Source organism: Dysidea avara, chromosome 13, assembly GCF_963678975.1.
Source record: "Dysidea avara chromosome 13, odDysAvar1.4, whole genome shotgun sequence".
In the NCBI taxonomy this organism is placed as follows: domain Eukaryota; kingdom Metazoa; phylum Porifera; class Demospongiae; order Dictyoceratida; family Dysideidae; genus Dysidea; species Dysidea avara.
In genome coordinates, this window is record NC_089284.1 from 14,180,425 (window position 1) to 14,198,143 (window position 17,719).

General features: G+C 37.4%; 1 protein-coding gene and 2 long non-coding RNA genes across 7 annotated transcripts; 1 reads left to right on the plus strand and 2 right to left on the minus strand.

Annotated features, from left to right (window-relative positions):
• Positions 1 to 1,115: 1,115 nt before the first annotated feature.
• LOC136243325 (uncharacterized) lies at positions 1,116 to 3,937 on the minus strand. 2 transcript variants are annotated; one of them, XR_010694842.1, is made up of 7 exons: positions 3,703 to 3,937; positions 2,083 to 2,778; positions 1,825 to 1,936; positions 1,664 to 1,772; positions 1,506 to 1,605; positions 1,339 to 1,405; positions 1,116 to 1,293 (listed from the first exon to the last, which is right to left on the minus strand). It is a non-coding gene; the product is annotated as an uncharacterized lncRNA (long non-coding RNA). The 2 variants fall into 2 exon arrangements; XR_010694843.1 differs by lacking the exon at positions 2,083 to 2,778 and having other exon boundaries at positions 3,703 to 3,849.
• Positions 3,938 to 4,024: 87 nt separating this feature from the next.
• Positions 4,025 to 16,513, plus strand: LOC136243320 (cytochrome P450 20A1-like). 4 transcript variants are annotated; one of them, XM_066034847.1, is made up of 9 exons: positions 4,025 to 4,053; positions 4,480 to 4,553; positions 10,999 to 11,171; positions 12,973 to 13,118; positions 13,581 to 13,748; positions 13,871 to 14,068; positions 15,184 to 15,368; positions 15,432 to 15,608; positions 16,083 to 16,513. In XM_066034847.1, the coding sequence occupies exons 1-9, from the start codon at positions 4,045 to 4,047 to the stop codon at positions 16,330 to 16,332; spliced, it is 1,380 nt and encodes a 459-aa protein (XP_065890919.1). In that variant the 5' UTR covers positions 4,025 to 4,044; the 3' UTR covers positions 16,333 to 16,513. The 4 variants fall into 4 exon arrangements, with proteins under 4 accessions (XP_065890919.1, XP_065890920.1, XP_065890921.1 ...); XM_066034848.1 differs by having other exon boundaries at positions 4,028 to 4,148; positions 10,614 to 11,171; positions 16,083 to 16,512; XM_066034849.1 differs by having other exon boundaries at positions 4,028 to 4,148; positions 16,083 to 16,512.
• LOC136243328 (uncharacterized) lies at positions 10,305 to 15,681 on the minus strand. Its single transcript, XR_010694846.1, has 4 exons — positions 15,073 to 15,681; positions 14,931 to 15,018; positions 14,704 to 14,882; positions 10,305 to 10,641 (listed from the first exon to the last, which is right to left on the minus strand). It is a non-coding gene; the product is annotated as an uncharacterized lncRNA (long non-coding RNA).
• Positions 16,514 to 17,719: the final 1,206 nt, after the last annotated feature.

A 17,719-nucleotide genomic window follows, 5' to 3' on the forward strand; every position in this document is an offset into this window, starting at 1 on the left:
CAATAAGCCAGGTGTTTCAGATGACTTCTTGTCTCTGGGCCACAGAGACCATCCCAGAAAAACAAAGTGGAGTAAAGCTTACCCTATGATCACCACAAGCCAAAGAATACTTCCTATTTTCTGCAGACACCAGTACGGATTGCAGGGAATGAGACAAATAAGAACGGGCGTCAGTGTCAATAACACATAATAATATTTCAAACAATGACTCGGGCTGACTTTGCCACATACACCAAGATCAGCAACAAGGGCACTCTGACTTTCATCACTTGTAGATTCCTAAAATTCCTTTACAATATGTTCCTTAATAACCTCTGAAGATAAATCTCCAATACAGTCACGAACCTCATCGTGGCACTTATCAATTAAGCCGCCCTTTTTACAAGTAAGGAGGTGGTCCTAAGTTGAAGGAGAGCCACAACCATCATAACTGGAGGGAAGGCCCAACAGAGGTTTTCGGTATCTCACTGCTAAGGCATCACAAAATTCTTGAGCAGTTAAGCCAAAATGATTCTGCTCAACAGGTACAACAGAAAGCCAAACTAACATAGTGTTATCATGAGCATGTTGAATAGATCGTTGATGAAAAGAATCAAATTGTTGAAGGACACTTGCAACATGGCGTTGCTTGCATGACTTGAGATAATCAGATCTAGCAGAGAACACAGTAGTTTCATGGACATCATTAACCTCAAAATTTGATGAGTGGCCAATGATGGCAATTAATACTCTATGAACACAATATAAATAATGTTGGTTTTCTTGCAAGAAGCTTGCAATTGTGTATTCACTGTAATTTTGATACCCTGCCACTATTCCTTAACTGCTGAGGACGAATTTCTTGACTTTGGTTAAGTATGCATGGCTCAGAAACTTGTCAAGTATAGTGTCAGCTTTACAATTGCCAATTGTTTTCAGTGATACAGTTCACTTCAAACAGAAGTGGAAAGGAAAGCAAAAGGTTACCATAGTGACCATCAGACCACACTTTCCACATAGGTGGTAAAGAATGTTCTCTGTAAGCGTATGGTGAGATTCATTCTTTTAAGTGCATGCATTTGTGTCAACACTTGATTATCTAATGCATGCACAAGTACATACCATATAGCTTCAAGTCGTACATCAAAAATAATTCATGACTTCATGCAAGTAAAAAAAGCTGTACAGCACTAAATATACAGAGATATAACATCAATTATTCATTTGTAGTTTTTTCACATCACAACGTCCAGACTGTATAGACGCCTGCTATGAGTCATACAACAAGTATGTTCCCCTTTTGCAGAGAGTTGTCTGGTGAAAGTAAATATGAGCTTAGTAAACAGACCACATTATTACCTTTGGGAATTTAGCAAACGTTACAGATGTTTCCAAAACTGACTCTCTGTCATCCTGCACCTTGAATCTAGTCACAAAAAAAATAAGTATCTAAGTATAAGCAAGTATTTAACATACGTACTTAAGATTAGATATAAACAAATACAGGTACTATACAGTATTCGTACTTGTTCAAGTTTGCTTTCCTCTTTGGGATGTAGGTAGCTGTGAACGTCCCGGAAGAGCAGAGTCTGACAAGCGGCAGATAACCCATGTTCTATGATGATGCTGCAGATACATAAGCCACCATAACTAAAAGCATGAGAAATTGACATCCCTTTATTACCTGAATGCGTTAGATGGTCTTAAAGAAGTCCTGCTTTGGGCCCACATTCAGTAGTTGGTGTATGTCAGCAAACCTTGGAATTTACCAAGTGTTATAAACGATGAGCTGACTGCAACACAAACATGTGACATTACTAGCATGATACACTGTGTGGTACCTACCTCAGAATTGCTTTGCCCAGCACTTGTGCTCAACACTCAACTGTGTCAGGATATCAGTGGCTGAAATGATTGATGACTTAAACTCCAGACAGTCAGCAATAGCCGTTCTTCCCTGCAAGAGGTATAAACACACACACATTACAATCCACAATGCATAGCCATACTACAATAACAACTACAGCAACATACACGATAACATATACAATAAATATGCAATAAAATGTAGGAGACAAAGTCACTATATGATGCTTCCCTTACTTCCAAGGACAAAGAATTCCACATTTGAATAGATTTATAACAAAAAAAATCATTGAGTAAATGAAAGATGACAAAGTGGAACACTCGCAGGTCTTCTAGTATTGTATACATGTTGGAGTCCAAATACAATTGGTGGGATACAGCAGTCAGTGCTGACGGTACTGAGCAAACATAGAATATAGACAGCAAAACTGAATAAGTTCCTGTAAGGGTAGCAATCCAAGATGGTTAAAATAACTTGGAACGTCATATTTATGGAGAGAAACAGTAATACGTACTACTCTATTGAGCATGAGACTGCGATTATATGTTCAACTGTGGTCTCCACACTGTGAGAGCATAGAGGAGGTGTGAAACAGTTTATTAGCATTTTCAAAACAGCAGAATTCATAACATGTCTATGCTTAATGGTGACAGTATGCCATTTTATCAAAAATTAGTCTCAAGTACTTCCATCCATCAACAACATAAAGAGGAGAATCTCCCACAACAATGAATCTCCCACAACAATAGAGGGATATATATTGGCGCCTTTTAGAGGCTTTTACAGAGAACCACATAACTGTAGACTTCTTCAAATTTAGTTTAGCTCTTGAATATAAAGACAATTGAGTATTTAATGTGGCAGCAACCTCGTCAACTGTAAAACCACTACACATAAGAGTGGTATCATCTGCATACTGAACCATTAGTGATCTGAAATGGAAGATCATTCATGTAAACCAAAAGCAAGAGAAGCCCCAGAGCACTGCCCTGGGGTACACGGACAATTAATAAATTCCCGAATGCAACTTCCAATACCTGTGTGTATTAATGCCCCCTCAATAGCGGACACCCCTCTACTACGTAAACCGAACACTACATAAATCTCAAACATGGTAAACACTACAGTACAACACCTCGCTAATCGCAGACGCTAGCAACAAAGGTTAATTGCCAGTTACAACAATCAATCAAACTATATCATTTAATGCAAAAAGCATTGTCTCTGTAACTATTGTCTGTTCTACAAAGTGCAAGACAAAGTGCTGAAATCAGAAGCCATACAAATGCACATATAGGTACAAGCACTGCTGTTACTATTCTTAACAGAGTCTTCTGAAAATAGTAGCTGGTGCACTTTAAGTAATAGTTAGACACTCGCAATAGGTGTCTTCGAGGATTTAAAAACCTGAGGTGACGCCAATAATTACCTAGGCGCAACCTGAGGTCACGTCAATAATTACCGAGGCGCAGCCTAGGTAATTATTGACGTCACCTCAGGTTTTTAAATCCTCGAAGACGCCTATTGTGAGTGTCTAAGTGTTTTAGACAATGGCGTAGTAGCAGTGAGTTAGTATAGAGTTCCCATTGTAAACACCTAGGGTATTTCAGCGAGCAAAAGATGTGAGGTCGCGCAAGCCATGAAGCGCGACTAACTGAAGGTTTGTAAAGTCGATAAAAAGTATGTTTGAGGCATTATGGATACGTGTGAATGGCAGCAAATGGGAATAGCCAGTGCCAACATGGCTGTCTTGGTCTACAGAGCGTGCTTTAATATGGCGAAGGCCACAAACTGAATTAATGGCTTGTACCACGATGGTCTATAAATCCACTGAGCTACCCACAATAACAGCGTACCTGAGTGTAATTTCTTTGTAATAATCTGCTCACAATCACTTGGTGTTTACTGATGTACGAAACACTAATTGTCCACAAAAAGCTAATTGCATTACTGTAGGCCACATTGTGGTTGTAAACAACTGTCGGGTGTCTTACCAGTAAGACACCCGATACCAGGTTTCTTCGCAAATAAGAGACCTCCACACATCAAACGAAACACTGCATACCATTGTCTAAGTAATAGTTAGACACTCACAATAGGTGTCTTCGAGGATTTAAAAACCTGAGGTGACGTCAATAATTACCTCGGCTGCGCCTCGGTAATTATTGACGTCACCGATGGTTTTTAAATCCTCGAAGATGCCTATTGTGAGTGTCTAAGTGTTTTAGACAATAGCGTAGAAGCAGTGGACAATAGCGTGTTTTGGACAATAGCGTAGAAGCAGTGGACAATAGACAATAGCGTATGTAATTTTGTGGTTGAGCAAGTCTGTACATAACAAGATTGATAGTCAATATCATACTGTCGAACACTTCGAACTTGTGCGAGCTTCGATCATGCTTGAGTTACTCATTTTCTCTGCAGTGTTAGGACTCACTGTATTTATTGTTCTTTATCTCATCATTAAGCCGTCCAGCCCTAGGCCTTCGTCGGTAAGTTATTGCTAGCTAGCTAGCTACATTTTGCAGTGCTTAGTAGCTACTGTACTGACCTATACTATACACTTGGCAATATTGTTATTTTGTTATTTGTGCGGGCAGTGTATATAGTCTACATGTTTATATCAAATGTAGGAAAGAGAGACAAGCAACAATGACAAAAACACTAAAGTGATCCCAGGGTGGAATCGGAAGCCAGCAGATCCAGAGTGAGTTGATTATTTGAATAAAATGAATGGCTACCATTAGTTATTAATGCAGTCTGGCAGTAGCTAGGTAGTACCAGTAATATGGTAGGAATGGGGCATTAATATTCAGTGGACTGGACTGCTGGACTGGAACACTGGACTGGACTGCTGGACTGGAACACTGGACTGGACTGGCATATTTCTTGTTTTTGCACATTATATGGTTGGATTTATTGAGTTTCACCAGTTATTGGTGTTTGGTAGCTTGCAGCCCACTATTGAACACTGAATAAGGGCAGTGAAATGTACAAAAACTGTCTTTTAATAATTTTGCTACTGTTCAGTTATGCTGTTATACAGTATGGGGCTCGATACAGCACTTACTCCGGCCTAGCTTACTCTTTAATACTGCTATGTGACAGCGATAGTTAATCAGCGATCATCTTTCCAGTTGGCGATGATATCCTTAGAGCAAGCTTAACGAGCAAACTGTGTAATCTTTTGTGGCATCTATAGGGCTTAGCTTTTCAGCACTGGTGCTTATAATTTCTAATCATTAAGCTCCTGTGTTGAAACAGATGTCTGGCCACGAAAGACTACACAGCTCGCTCGTTGAACTCTGCTCTTCGTTAACTGGAGCTGATTAACTATCACTGTCACATAATGAGTAGCAGCAATACAGGGTAAGGAGTAAGTGCTGTATCGAGCCCATAACTGAACAGTAGCAAAATTATTAAAAGACATACATTTCACTGCCTGTATTCAGTGTTTAACAGTGAGCTGCAGGCTACCAAACAGCAGCGACTCAATAAATCCAACCATATAATGTGCAAAACAAAAAAAATATGCCAGTCCAGTGTTCCAGTCCACTGAATGAATAGTAACACCAGATATGGATGGTTATAGGGTGTAACTAATTACTGGACTTGACTACTGGACTGGAACACTGGACTGGACTACTGGACCGGCATATTTTTTTGGTTTTACACATTCTAAGGTTTGTTTTATTGAGTCCTGTTAGCTAAGGGTCTTTAGAAAGCTTGCAGCCTCTAAAATGATGAATGTAAGGAATAGTCGGAGTAAGCAAACACTGACTTCTAGTGATCTTACTACTATTTACTATGCTCTACAGTAAATATACTCTTATCAATCAATCAATCAATCAATCAATCAATCAATCAATCAATCAATCAATCAATCAATCAATCAATCAATCAATCAATATGCTGCAGGGAATGTACTAGCGAAGGAGCAACGATAAAGTCTTGGAGATAGCGGCAAGCTCTAATAAATTAATAATTATTTTTGGTCGCATATATGTGTAGGCAAGCTAGCAGTGCACATGTAAGAACTATCATGATAGCAGTCATCATAATAGCTACAATAGATTGGTCTAGGATTAATAGCTTACATATGTCTCAAATGGTTTGCCATCACTTTGCTTCATTCAAGGATATCATGGTAAGTTAATTTTTGGATAACCATCACTATAACATTCCCTGTAGCACAGCAGTAAGAAGTGTACAAGTGCCGTAAAGCATGATCAGAAGTAGTGAAATCCTAAAGTTTTTGCTTATGTCACTGCTCTATATTTATAGTAGTAGCAGGCTGCAGGATCACTAAATACACTTAGCTAGCACAACTCAATAAAACCAACCTTACCATGTGTAAAAACCAAAAATATGTCAGTCCAGTAGTCCAGTCCAGTGTTCCAGACCAGTAGTCCAGTCCAGTGATTAGTTACACCCATGATTATATGTGATAAAGTAGGTAGCAAGCTATAGGACAGTAGTAAAGTTTGCTAGACCCACATATTTTTACCACAGGCAATAGCTATCACTTTTATGTCTGCATACCTGTAATTAAATCATGTACAATTAATCTATGGACTTATTTAGGTTGATTTACTTCAGCCAAACAATATAGCATGGTCAAACCAATTAACACACATGATATAGTGTGTTGTGCATGACAGACAAGGGTGTGCTTTACAGGAACCTGGCAAAAAAACGTCATTTTCATGCATCCATAGCTTAATAGTGCCTCAACGGAAATTAACAATTTTTTCTGTGGAAACTCCCTCAGGATGAGGCACCACCATGTCAAATTTGAGCTGAATCTGCCAAGCCATCACTGAGATATGCACCTTCAAATTTTATCTTAGTTTCTTCTTCATCTTCTTTATTTCATTTTTATTAATTAGCAAAGTCCCTAAAGGTTATATAGTTAGTATGCATTCGCCTGAGCTCCCGCCAAATATATTAATATCAAAGAGGTGAACATGTGTTCACTCCCAATGGTTTTGTACTGGAACAAACATGTTTTCATGTTGTAAACATGTTTGTGTGCTTGAATCGTCCATACTAAATGTATGAGATAAGTTTAAAGCCTCATAACTCACTTGTTCCTACTAAATGTTTGGGCAGCTGGCACATGTAACAAGAGTTAATAACAATAAACAAGGGCTAAGGTGAACACGAACAGACTTTAATGCAAAACTATTAAATTAATTATTAGTTAATGCATGTTTAAAATCTGCAAGGGACAGGTTGTTAAAGTTGTTACTGATTTGAAGAGTAGGTATTATCCTGGGGAAGAATTAGGAGAATTTGTAAGTATCACAAGAGGTTTGGACATAGTAAAATTTGCAAGGATGATGGGACCTGCTAGCCTTTGTTACAGTATGTTACCATTTCTTTTTATTGTAATTTTGCATAATTTCATTCTTTCAATTAGGAGCTGTGTTCTTAGGATTAGGAACAGCACCCCTAGTATTAGAAGCAGCACTCCTAGGATTAGGAAAGCTGCCCTTCCCATGGGATTAGGAAAACTGCCCCTAGAATTAGGAACAATGCCCCTAGGGTTAGGAAGAAGAGCGTGAGTATAGGATTAGGACAACGTTTAAAAACATTAGGTTAGAGTATGAGTTAGATATTGATATAATTATAGTAATTTGCATTTGTAACATTTAAATATGGCAAAAATAACAAGAATTGGCATCTAGCACTGGTGGTACAGTGAAGTGTTCAGCCACAAACAAGTCATCTGTAGAGTTCAGCTAAAAAAGTCACCCTAGAAAGAGTTCAACTGCAAACAAGTCACCTTGTAGAGATTTCAGCTACAAACAATCACTCTGTGGAAGGCTCAGCCACAAACAAATAACTCTGTAGAGAGTTCAGCTACAAAACAAATCACCCTGCTTCAATAACAAACAAGTCACATTGTAGAGATTTCAGCTACAAACAATTTACTCTGTGGAGAGTTTAACTGCAAACAAATCACCTTGTGGAGAAAGCAGGTACAAACAAGCAAACAAGTCACCCTGTAGAGATTTCAGCTACAAACAATCACTCTGTAGAAGGTTCAGTCACAAACAAGTCACCCTGTAGAGAGTTCAGTTACAACCAAATCATCCTGTGGAGAGATCAGCTACAAAAAGTCACCCTGTGGAGAGTTCAGCTATACAAGCAAATCACCCTTCAGCCACAACCCCATAAAGGGCTCAGCTACAAACAAGTCACCCTGTGAAGTATTCAGCCACAAACAAGACACTCTGTAGTAGGTTCAGCTACAAACCGATCACCCTGTGTAGAGAGCAGGTACAAACAAGTCACCCTGTGGAGAGTTCAGCCACAAACAAGTCATCAGCTAAAAAGTCACCCTTGATAGAGTTCAGCTGCAAACAAGTCACCCTGTAGAGATTTCAGCTACAAGCAAATCACCTTGTGGAAGGCTGAGCCACAAAAAAGTCATCCTGTAGAAAGTTCAGCTACAAACAATTCACCTGTGGAGAGTTCAAGTCACCCTGTAGAGTCACCCTGTGGAGAGATCAGCTACAAAAAAAAGTCAGGGTTCAGCTATAAACAAATCACCCTGTGGAGAGTTTAGTATTAATAATGAACAAGTCAATTTGCAGGGAGTTCAGCTACAAAAAGGGTTGCCCTGTAGAGAGCTCCACTACAAACAAGTCTCCTGGTAGAGTGTTCAGCTACAAACAACTCACCCTGTAGAGAATTCAGCTACAAAAAGGTTACCCTGTAGAGAATTCCGCTACAAAGAATTCACTCTGCAGCCACAAACAAGTCACCCTGTAGAGAGTTCAGCTACAAACAAATCACCCTGTGGAGAGATCGATTACAAAAAAGTTACGTGTGGAGAGTTCAGCAGAAACTTGGAGGAGACAACACAAATTCACTTGAATTGTCATTATTAAACTTTTTGCCATTACCCTACCATCACAGCCATTTCTTGGCCATCACCTTTGATTTCACATCTTTGTTCACCCAGGCTTTTTGGGGATCACACCTTTTTTCACAGCTTGGCTGTTGTTGTATAGATCATATAATGTTAGAGCCAAGTTATATTATAATCACATTTTGAGAGTCCTGTCTGAATGCATTGCATTGAACCACAACAGTACATGTATACAATGTATGTTGAGTGTAGAATGCACATTTGCATTGCTCTTTATATGGCTATGTACTCTGCAAAATCAACAGTCTTGTACTTTGCAAACGATTTCTTTACATACAGTATGTCATGAGCTAATGGACAAGTGACATAGCTATATCTCACCCATGCAGAGAATGAGAGAAAATAATTATTAAAAATCTACAAAGACTTATGGAATACGGATGATACAATGTGCTTATGTTAGTTAATCATGACAGCATGATTTTCCCCCAGTATATATTGTAGTTGCCATTTGGTACCATTTTCACCACACCTCATGTGATCAATTTGTATCAGTGATCATGGCTTTTGGAAAGTTCATAGACATAGAGCTGTTTACTTAAAACATAATGAATTAGAGGTGCACTGATATGACTTTTAGCCAATATTCTGATAACTGACATTATCTAGCCAATAAATGAACAAAGCTAACCCAATATAGTAAGCATAGTCAACCTTTCCCTAGAAATTTGTATTCTATAAATTCAGTTATTAAGTGACAGTGTGGGACTTTAATCAATGGTTGACCTTACACAAGCATTACTAGAGCACAAGTGCTCATGTTAAATATACAGTGGAACCTCTCTATTATGGACATTTTGGGACCCAGAATTTTTGGCCACTTTTTGCTATAAGATAGAGGTTTTCCTCTTTCAGAGGTAAAAAATGTATTGACCAGGGACCAAAATTTTTGTCCTTATTATGGAGGTTTTTTCTATTGTATCCTTAATTCGGGGAGTTTGTTAAGAGATGTTCCACTGTATGTTTGTGTATATATCTGCTGCTTGCTTACACATGTTACCGATCCAATACTAGTATGCAAAAACAAGGTCAACAGAGCTGATAATCTGATTATTGGTACACATCTAGGACTTCCAATTTTCCAGGAGAGCATACTACATAGAGATTTGTTTCTGCTGAAAACATTCACTGTGTCTGAGGAGTTCGTGATTGATCTGTTATGTGTGTCTAGCTAGGCTTTGATTGAGTTAAATACACAAATGTGTAAAGCAATGACATTCATTATAGATCTGAATACAATAAATGGTGTAACCCAGGCAATGTTTCAGTAGGTATCAGTTTTCACCATGCCCTCCAAGCATCGTAACTATATATCAATGATATATAATTGTATTGCATTCAGGTTTAGCAGTTATCAAACTCAGTACTTCAATAAAGGTTTCATATACACCTTACCTATATTAAATAACTAATCATTGCAGTACACTAATAAATAATAAGGTAATTGCTGTTTTATGGATGATCACAGAGAAAACCTCAACATGTCAGAAGAATCCATAAAGTTGATAGCTACGTAGTTCTACTTCAAGTATATATAGTAAGTGAACTGAACTGTGGTTGATTATGCCGAGCCAATTTCTGTCTGTCAGTAGACATCACAAGGATATACAATGACTTTGGTGGCATATTATACTACTTAAAATGTACACCTTCTTACACAATTATGCATATATACATGTACATGCTGCATCATCTATGCAAAAAATATATATATAAAAAATACATAGATTTTTTTTATTATGAGATGAATTCATAAATTTTGATAACTTTTCTTTATTATAGCTGATAACAGTTCTGTTTATAAATCAATACATGCTGTCTGTGCAGGTTAATTCCACCAGTTCAGTATTTTTTCCTGAAAATAGAAAAGAGATATCATATCGCTATACTATAATGTGATTGGGCCTGCAAAAATAGGACATGTGGACACAAACTACACCCCATCACATAACAGGTCATATCTCAGTACTGGAATGGAATTCTGTAATTTGTATTGTATAGCTATGGAAATGTTTAATATGTGATGAAAATGGCATAGTTATAGCATAGTGACATGATAAGTTGTAAGTCAATAAAGTAGGCAAATTTTATGTGCTAACATGCCCTATTTTCACAGGCCCAGTCACATATGCTGGTTTTAAAGCAAGTAAACATAAGATAGCACTTTATAGAAGAGAAGACACTTAATGCAGTCTTGTTCTGTTTCATATAGGAAAGGTGACATGGTTGAAGTACACAAACATGGTAGTCTACATGAATATCTGCTTCACTTACACAAGAATGGTCACCAACCTATTGTTGCATTTTGGTGGGGTCAGCAAAGAGTTGTGAGTATCTGTAGTCCTGAAACTTTTAAGGATACCATCAAGTTGACCAACAGACCAAGTGAGTGGTATAACAGAGTAGTGTGAAAGTGTTTGTGTTATGTATACCGCCAAAATCCACTTTGCGGGCTATAGCACACATGATGAGGCTATGGGAAACCTGCCAATGTGGTGGAGGCCAGACAGAATCTACTCAAAACTTGGAAGTACATACCTCTTGTATGCGCATTATACCTTTCGGCTACAATTAAGGCGACAGGCCATATCTGAAATATTTGAGACCCGGCACCTGCTACTATCCAATCTCCTGGGAGTTTGCTTAGTTGCTCTAAATCTCAAAGTTTTGTATTAGTTGCTCAGTGGATGTCTGTAGCCAGGTAGGAAACTTAGTGGAGGATTGGGATCAAGACAATCTCCAGACAAGTTTTTTTAAAAGATGCATGTGTGCACTATAGTTTATCCTTATTGACTGGTTAACTGGGAAAGCACCTACTGTATATGTGTCAAATAATTAGGCTTGGATAGGACTACATACATGTACCTAAACCTTGACCCATGAGACATGGTGCAGGTTTTGGTAGGGTATATAATTCCTGCCCACAGGAGGATTTGCACTACATAGTTATGCTACTTCAACTGTGTTATTGGATGCTATATTTGTAAGGTGGCCTGTGGCATGCAATTTAGTCTGTGTTGTTGCTATACGACTTAACAAGGATATAGGTTAAAAGTCACTCACTAATCCACATTTTTCATATTGTAGTTCCTTGAAGGCCTGCATATCGGTCAATACACTCTAATAAGTTATCATTGTTTATTCTAGCTCCCATCATTTTATGTCATTTACCCTTTGCTATATATATTGTGCACCCATTGCCCTTATCCTTACAAATTGCCTTGTAATGGCTTTTAAAAACATCTAGAAGATAGAATCTCAGTGATTAATTGTGGCCAAAAGTGACTTGATTGGTCTAGTCATTAACCAAACAGAAATGCAAGGTATATTATATGCTTTAACTGAAATTGACTTGTGTGAGAATACCTATACATTAGCTTTTTAGCTGTAATAACCAGAGGATTTGGAAAGGGAGGTGCACCATGACCAACATAGTAGGTAGCTATATAAAGCAGGAGTACAGAACTACAGAAGCTAAAGGTATTTTATATGTATCATGACTGAAAATTTTGATGTAGGGTATTAAAAATCATCCTTTTTAAGTCTGCATTGATCAAGAGTTGTAGGGATCATGCAGTGACAGTCACGAGTCCAGTTATGAGCCCAAAGTAAGTTGTCGTATAAAATGAGTTTAAATGACATACAAAAGACCAAATGCATTTACATTCCTAGCAGACTGTACAACTAAGTGTAAATATGTCCCTGGGTTAGTGCAGCGGATGCAAGTTGCAATAACTCTACAGTGGAGGATTCTTACATGTATGTAGCAGTGACTGTTCTATTAGAGTATTTGACTGACTGACTGCTCTATTAGAGTATACTGATCTTTTGTATGGATTTTTTGGAGGGGGGGTGGGGGGAAGGCATGTGAACGTATGTGTATGACTCATTTATCATGAAATACTTAACAGTATAATTTACTTCTTGGCCTTCCTCAAGGGATAGAGATATTTGAAACTTGAAGTGTGTAGGTATGTACATTGAATTGTTAATGATTTGTAGTGTATAAATGTGGTGCAATGAAGTGTGTACGTAAAAGTAAACTTTAACACGTTATAGTGCAATTATGTAAAATATGACTTTGCCAAAAATAAACCTACTACTGTATTAAGTAACAGCTGCTTCTGCTAGAACTTAGCTTTATATCTAATACATACTGTATAATATTATAATGTTGTATGTTTAGAGGCATTAGTTCCACTGTTTGAGCCAATAACAGGACCACTCAGTATAGTCTATGCTAATGGAGAGGAATGGGAAGATAGAAGGAAATGGTTGTATAAATCATTAAAAGGAATGTCTCTTGAAAGTTATATACCTATGTTTATAAAGGTAACTGTACTTGGATATAGTGTATAAATGAGTGAACTATTATGATTACAGTGGAACCTCTATAATGCAAACTCCCTATAGTAAGGATAAACTATTTTTATCTCAACAGATCTGACTCCAAACCTTTTTTTACTTCTGAAAGAGGAAAACTAGCAAGTATAGGCCTAAAATGCTAAGTGTTCATTATAGAGATCGAGGTATCACTATATTTTGTTTCATACACACTTATTTTTAAAGAGAGTGCGAACAGCATATAGTTCCATATATTTTATACAACATCACAATTGAAAGGATTATATCTTTTTATCAATTGTGTAGCTAAACATTTATCTATAGTAAAGGTTACATGATATCTACATGATACACAATTGATTATTTTGATATGCAGTACGCAGTATACGTATATATATTAAATGGTGCACTTGAGATACATCTATGTGTGCTTGTGTTTTTGCTTTATAGATAGCCAATGAAACTGCTGATACTTGGTCCCAACTTGATGATAATAACATTGTGGATATAAAGGAGGAATTTTTAACTATGACTCTTAAGGGAATTACAAGGACATGTTATGGAAGTATGTTCAATGATGATGAGGAGGTCCGGAAAATGTCTAACATATATCAGAAGGTATACACTGGGGTTATAGGAGATTTCAATTTTTCAATTATTCTCAGCCTTAGTGTATATTTCATTTGCCAGTGTTGAGATCTGTGACTGCAAATTGTATATTTTGCTTATTTTATGTGCAGATTTGGGGTGAAATGGAGCAAAATCTACATGTTGGTCCACCTAAGCCAGGAAGTGAAAGAGAAAAATTGTTTAAAGTCTACTCACAACAATTCAGGGATGTTATGCAAGAAGCAGTTAGAAAAAGGCGAAGTGGAGAAGAACAAGAGAGTGTTCCGTTTATTGATTCTTTACTTCAATCTGGTGTTCCAGATGAACAGGTTTGTTATTATTGATCATCAAAATCATGCACATTTTATATGGATTTCAGTTATATTAATAAGCATGATTGTTTACTATTAGATTCAGGCTACACTTTTAAATGTGCTAAATCTATGTAGCCCACTTTGAGTGCCACGAAAAGCATTACCAACAATAATGGCACCAGGTAGAGAGGGTGACTATTGTCTGTTTCAATATTAACGCATTCAACTGTGGTATTCATGTCAATTGAACATGTGCATGCTTCATATAATTATAGTCGATTATCAACATTTAAACTGGAATTTATGCATGGGTTGCAGTTTTGACGTCATAGTGGCATAGTCTAAACTGACTTAGTGATCAAGATGCATAAGCTAATATTCATGGCTACAGTATCTTATATTTCAGTGGCTTTACATGGTAGTTCCTGTGGTAACACAGCAATTAGACAGTTACTATGTCACCTCCATTGAATGATTTGTAACACAGATGGTACTTTTAACCCACCCACACACTGAGATATTAGGCAGAGTATATGAGACTGGATTTGGAAAAACAATCCAAATCACACATTAGAAGTTTTGAGATAAACGGTTTCAAGTCAGTATAACTTGCCAAGGATAGCCAGCCAAAATGGAGGCAAGAGACACACCTCAATTGAAGTCCAGATACGACATTGTAGGGGTGTGTTGGCTTCTTAGTGGCTGATATGCAGCAACATCAACAGAAAAAACGTTTGGCCAACCATATCAGGCCATCCAGTAGTACACTTGCCAAGCCATGTAGGTCCTTCACAAGGCCAGAAACCCCCATTCGAGTTCAGCACACCACCTAGAAAAGACATCTCTTAAAACCAACCTTGAGTAGTTTGAGTAATACCGAGAGTCAAAGAATGATAGTGCAGCTATCCACTGTTGGTGTTTGCCTGATGTGTGATTTGGATCAGCTTTGTAATCACACCTAGTAACTGACAATCTTAATTAAACTGGTCAGATCATATTTTAACAAAACATTTATATACCTGTATGTAGTATATGAAATCCATCCATGGTGCTACAAAACTATCAGCTTTAATAATGCTTTCTGCACAGGTATAGTTGAAATCAAATCATATGTTGTTCTGCCACTACAGATCATTGCTGATGGAATCACATTTATGATAGGAGGTCTCCACACCTCAGGATATTTACTGTACTGGACAGTTCATCACCTTATGCTTAATGAAGATATCTACCACAAGTTGGTGAAGGAGATGAAAGAGCAAGTAGGAGCTGATCGGGGAGATAAACTGAAACAATATGTCTATGATCAAAACACGTAAATAAAAACTGCATGTACACATGTACTTTGCTTGTGGTGCATAATTAATCTCTGCTGTAGGCTGCTTCGTCAAGTTCTAAACGAAATTCTTCGTCTGACAGCATTGGTTACCTTTGCAGCTCGTTATTCTGATGATGATATTGTTACCAGAGGTTACTGCATACCTGCCGGTACACCAATTATGGTTGCTCTGGGAGTGTCTTTGAAAAATGAAGCTGTCTGGAAACATGCTGAGAAGTAAGGTGTATTACCTCTTTATAGAGTTATTTATACATACTTCATAAGTGATGCTGGCAAATAATAGACAGCTCATTTATGATGCATGCATGTAACCAGGTTTTGCAAAAGAAAACCTCTAAACACATTTTTGTAAAGAATTACAAAATATGGTTTACTATTATATTTTAGGCTTATACATATTATACAACCAAGTATCCTCCAAGGTTATTTCACAAGTGACACATGGGAGATAGCTAGGTAAATGGTACACAAACAATAGAGTGAATAATGATGGGAAGGTCAGTTATACTGCATGCAATCCAAATATTGCAGATATAGTCATGCACTGCCAAGACAATGTACACACAGCTAGAAAGTCAATACATTGGTGGTAATGGTATAAAATTAATTCTAAAGTTGTATATAGAAGTTGTGTTTTTATGTGGCTATCTGATGACTTCATTATGTGTTTATCTGTATATACATATGCAGATTTGATCACACTCAGTGTCCTCATTTGCAAGGAAAAGATACAATGGCATTTGCTCCTTTTGGTCAAGGCCCTCGCAGGTGTCCTGGATATCATTTTTCATATGTTGAAGTCAGTGTGTTCCTGACAATTCTACTACAACAGTTTACTATCAAACCAGCTGGGGAAGCTAAGGATGTGGGAAGAGTTCATGGTTTAGTCACTACTCCTAAAGAAGTGATGAAATTCCAAATTCATTCAATAAAGTGCTAAACAGATTGTCAGCAGTAGCTAACAAAATTATATACCATATTTGTTATTTGTCTTATTTCTCAAGATGTATATGCATGTTGTGATGTTGAACATTTGAGCATGCACAATTACAAGCTTATTTTTGTGCAAACACATAGAGCTCTAGTTACTACAGTAAAATGTGATGGGTCTGTGATATACAGTACACAGGGGTGTATATACAAAGATAATCACCCAGACAGTGTAACTGTTTTGATGTATATATCATTAATTTCCTAGGGAAGGCAACTAATTGTAGATGCTGTATTCATAATCTGCACACATAAGTGTAGACAAGCTGGAGTTGATACACATGTCGTTTTGATTCACAGGCACAAATATACAGTGTAACACATTGAGTGTAGATTTATAGGGTGTTAAATCTTCAAATGATTCTTTATGCTGGCTAGGAAACTAGTAGAAGCTACAGGTGCAATTGCATTTTAAGCATAGACAATGAAAAGAGGTGGCTAAAATTATAGTTAAGAAGTAAGACTAAAATTTAAATATTATGGCTAACACAGCCTTCAAAATGATTTCATCAAAGCTCTTCCACACTACATATATATAGGCATGAGGCTATTATGTTCCAAAAATTGAGAATTATGCTTTTGAGCAGTGCTCAAAAAATCACCTATTATGCTTTTGAGAATTGCCCATTTATTATTACTGAGCAGCCCAAGGGAGCAGCCAGCACTGCTGATGTGCTCAGGAAAAAAAATCATACACGTAGCTACTTAGCTACTACAATAATTAGAAACGTTAACTGAGAATGAGTCAAAGTCATTAGGAATTGTGGCAATGAGTTCCAGTCTTGAGCTGTTCTGGAGAACACTTTTTTGATAGGCTGTTATACCAAAGGCTGCCACTGGCACTAATATAGCACTCTATTTGCATACATGGACATTTCAGTCTTGCTAGTGACGTCACAGCAGGTTTCATACGCATAGCTACATGTTATGTATACTGTTGAACACTTTATTATTATTATTTATTACTATATAGGCCTGGGGCAAATACAACCAAGTACAATCGCACTACTAATGGGCATGTACAAACAGTGCATGGCCAACACAGTGTGTGCAGGTAGAAAAGATGCATAGTAATACAATTCTAGAGGAATTGAATGGCACATAAACATAAGGGATGTATTAGTATGCAATTACAATCAGTGATCATCCGACCATGGAGATGTGAGGATGTACCAGCACAGTGTGTGTGGATGAAAAAGATGCACATACAGTAAACATAAGTGATATATGCAATTATAATTGTGAGGGCCTGCTACTATTACGTTTTATTCAATACCCGACCATGGAAGACCACATAACGCATTGTCACCACCCCTCCTGCATGATTCTCATAAGTT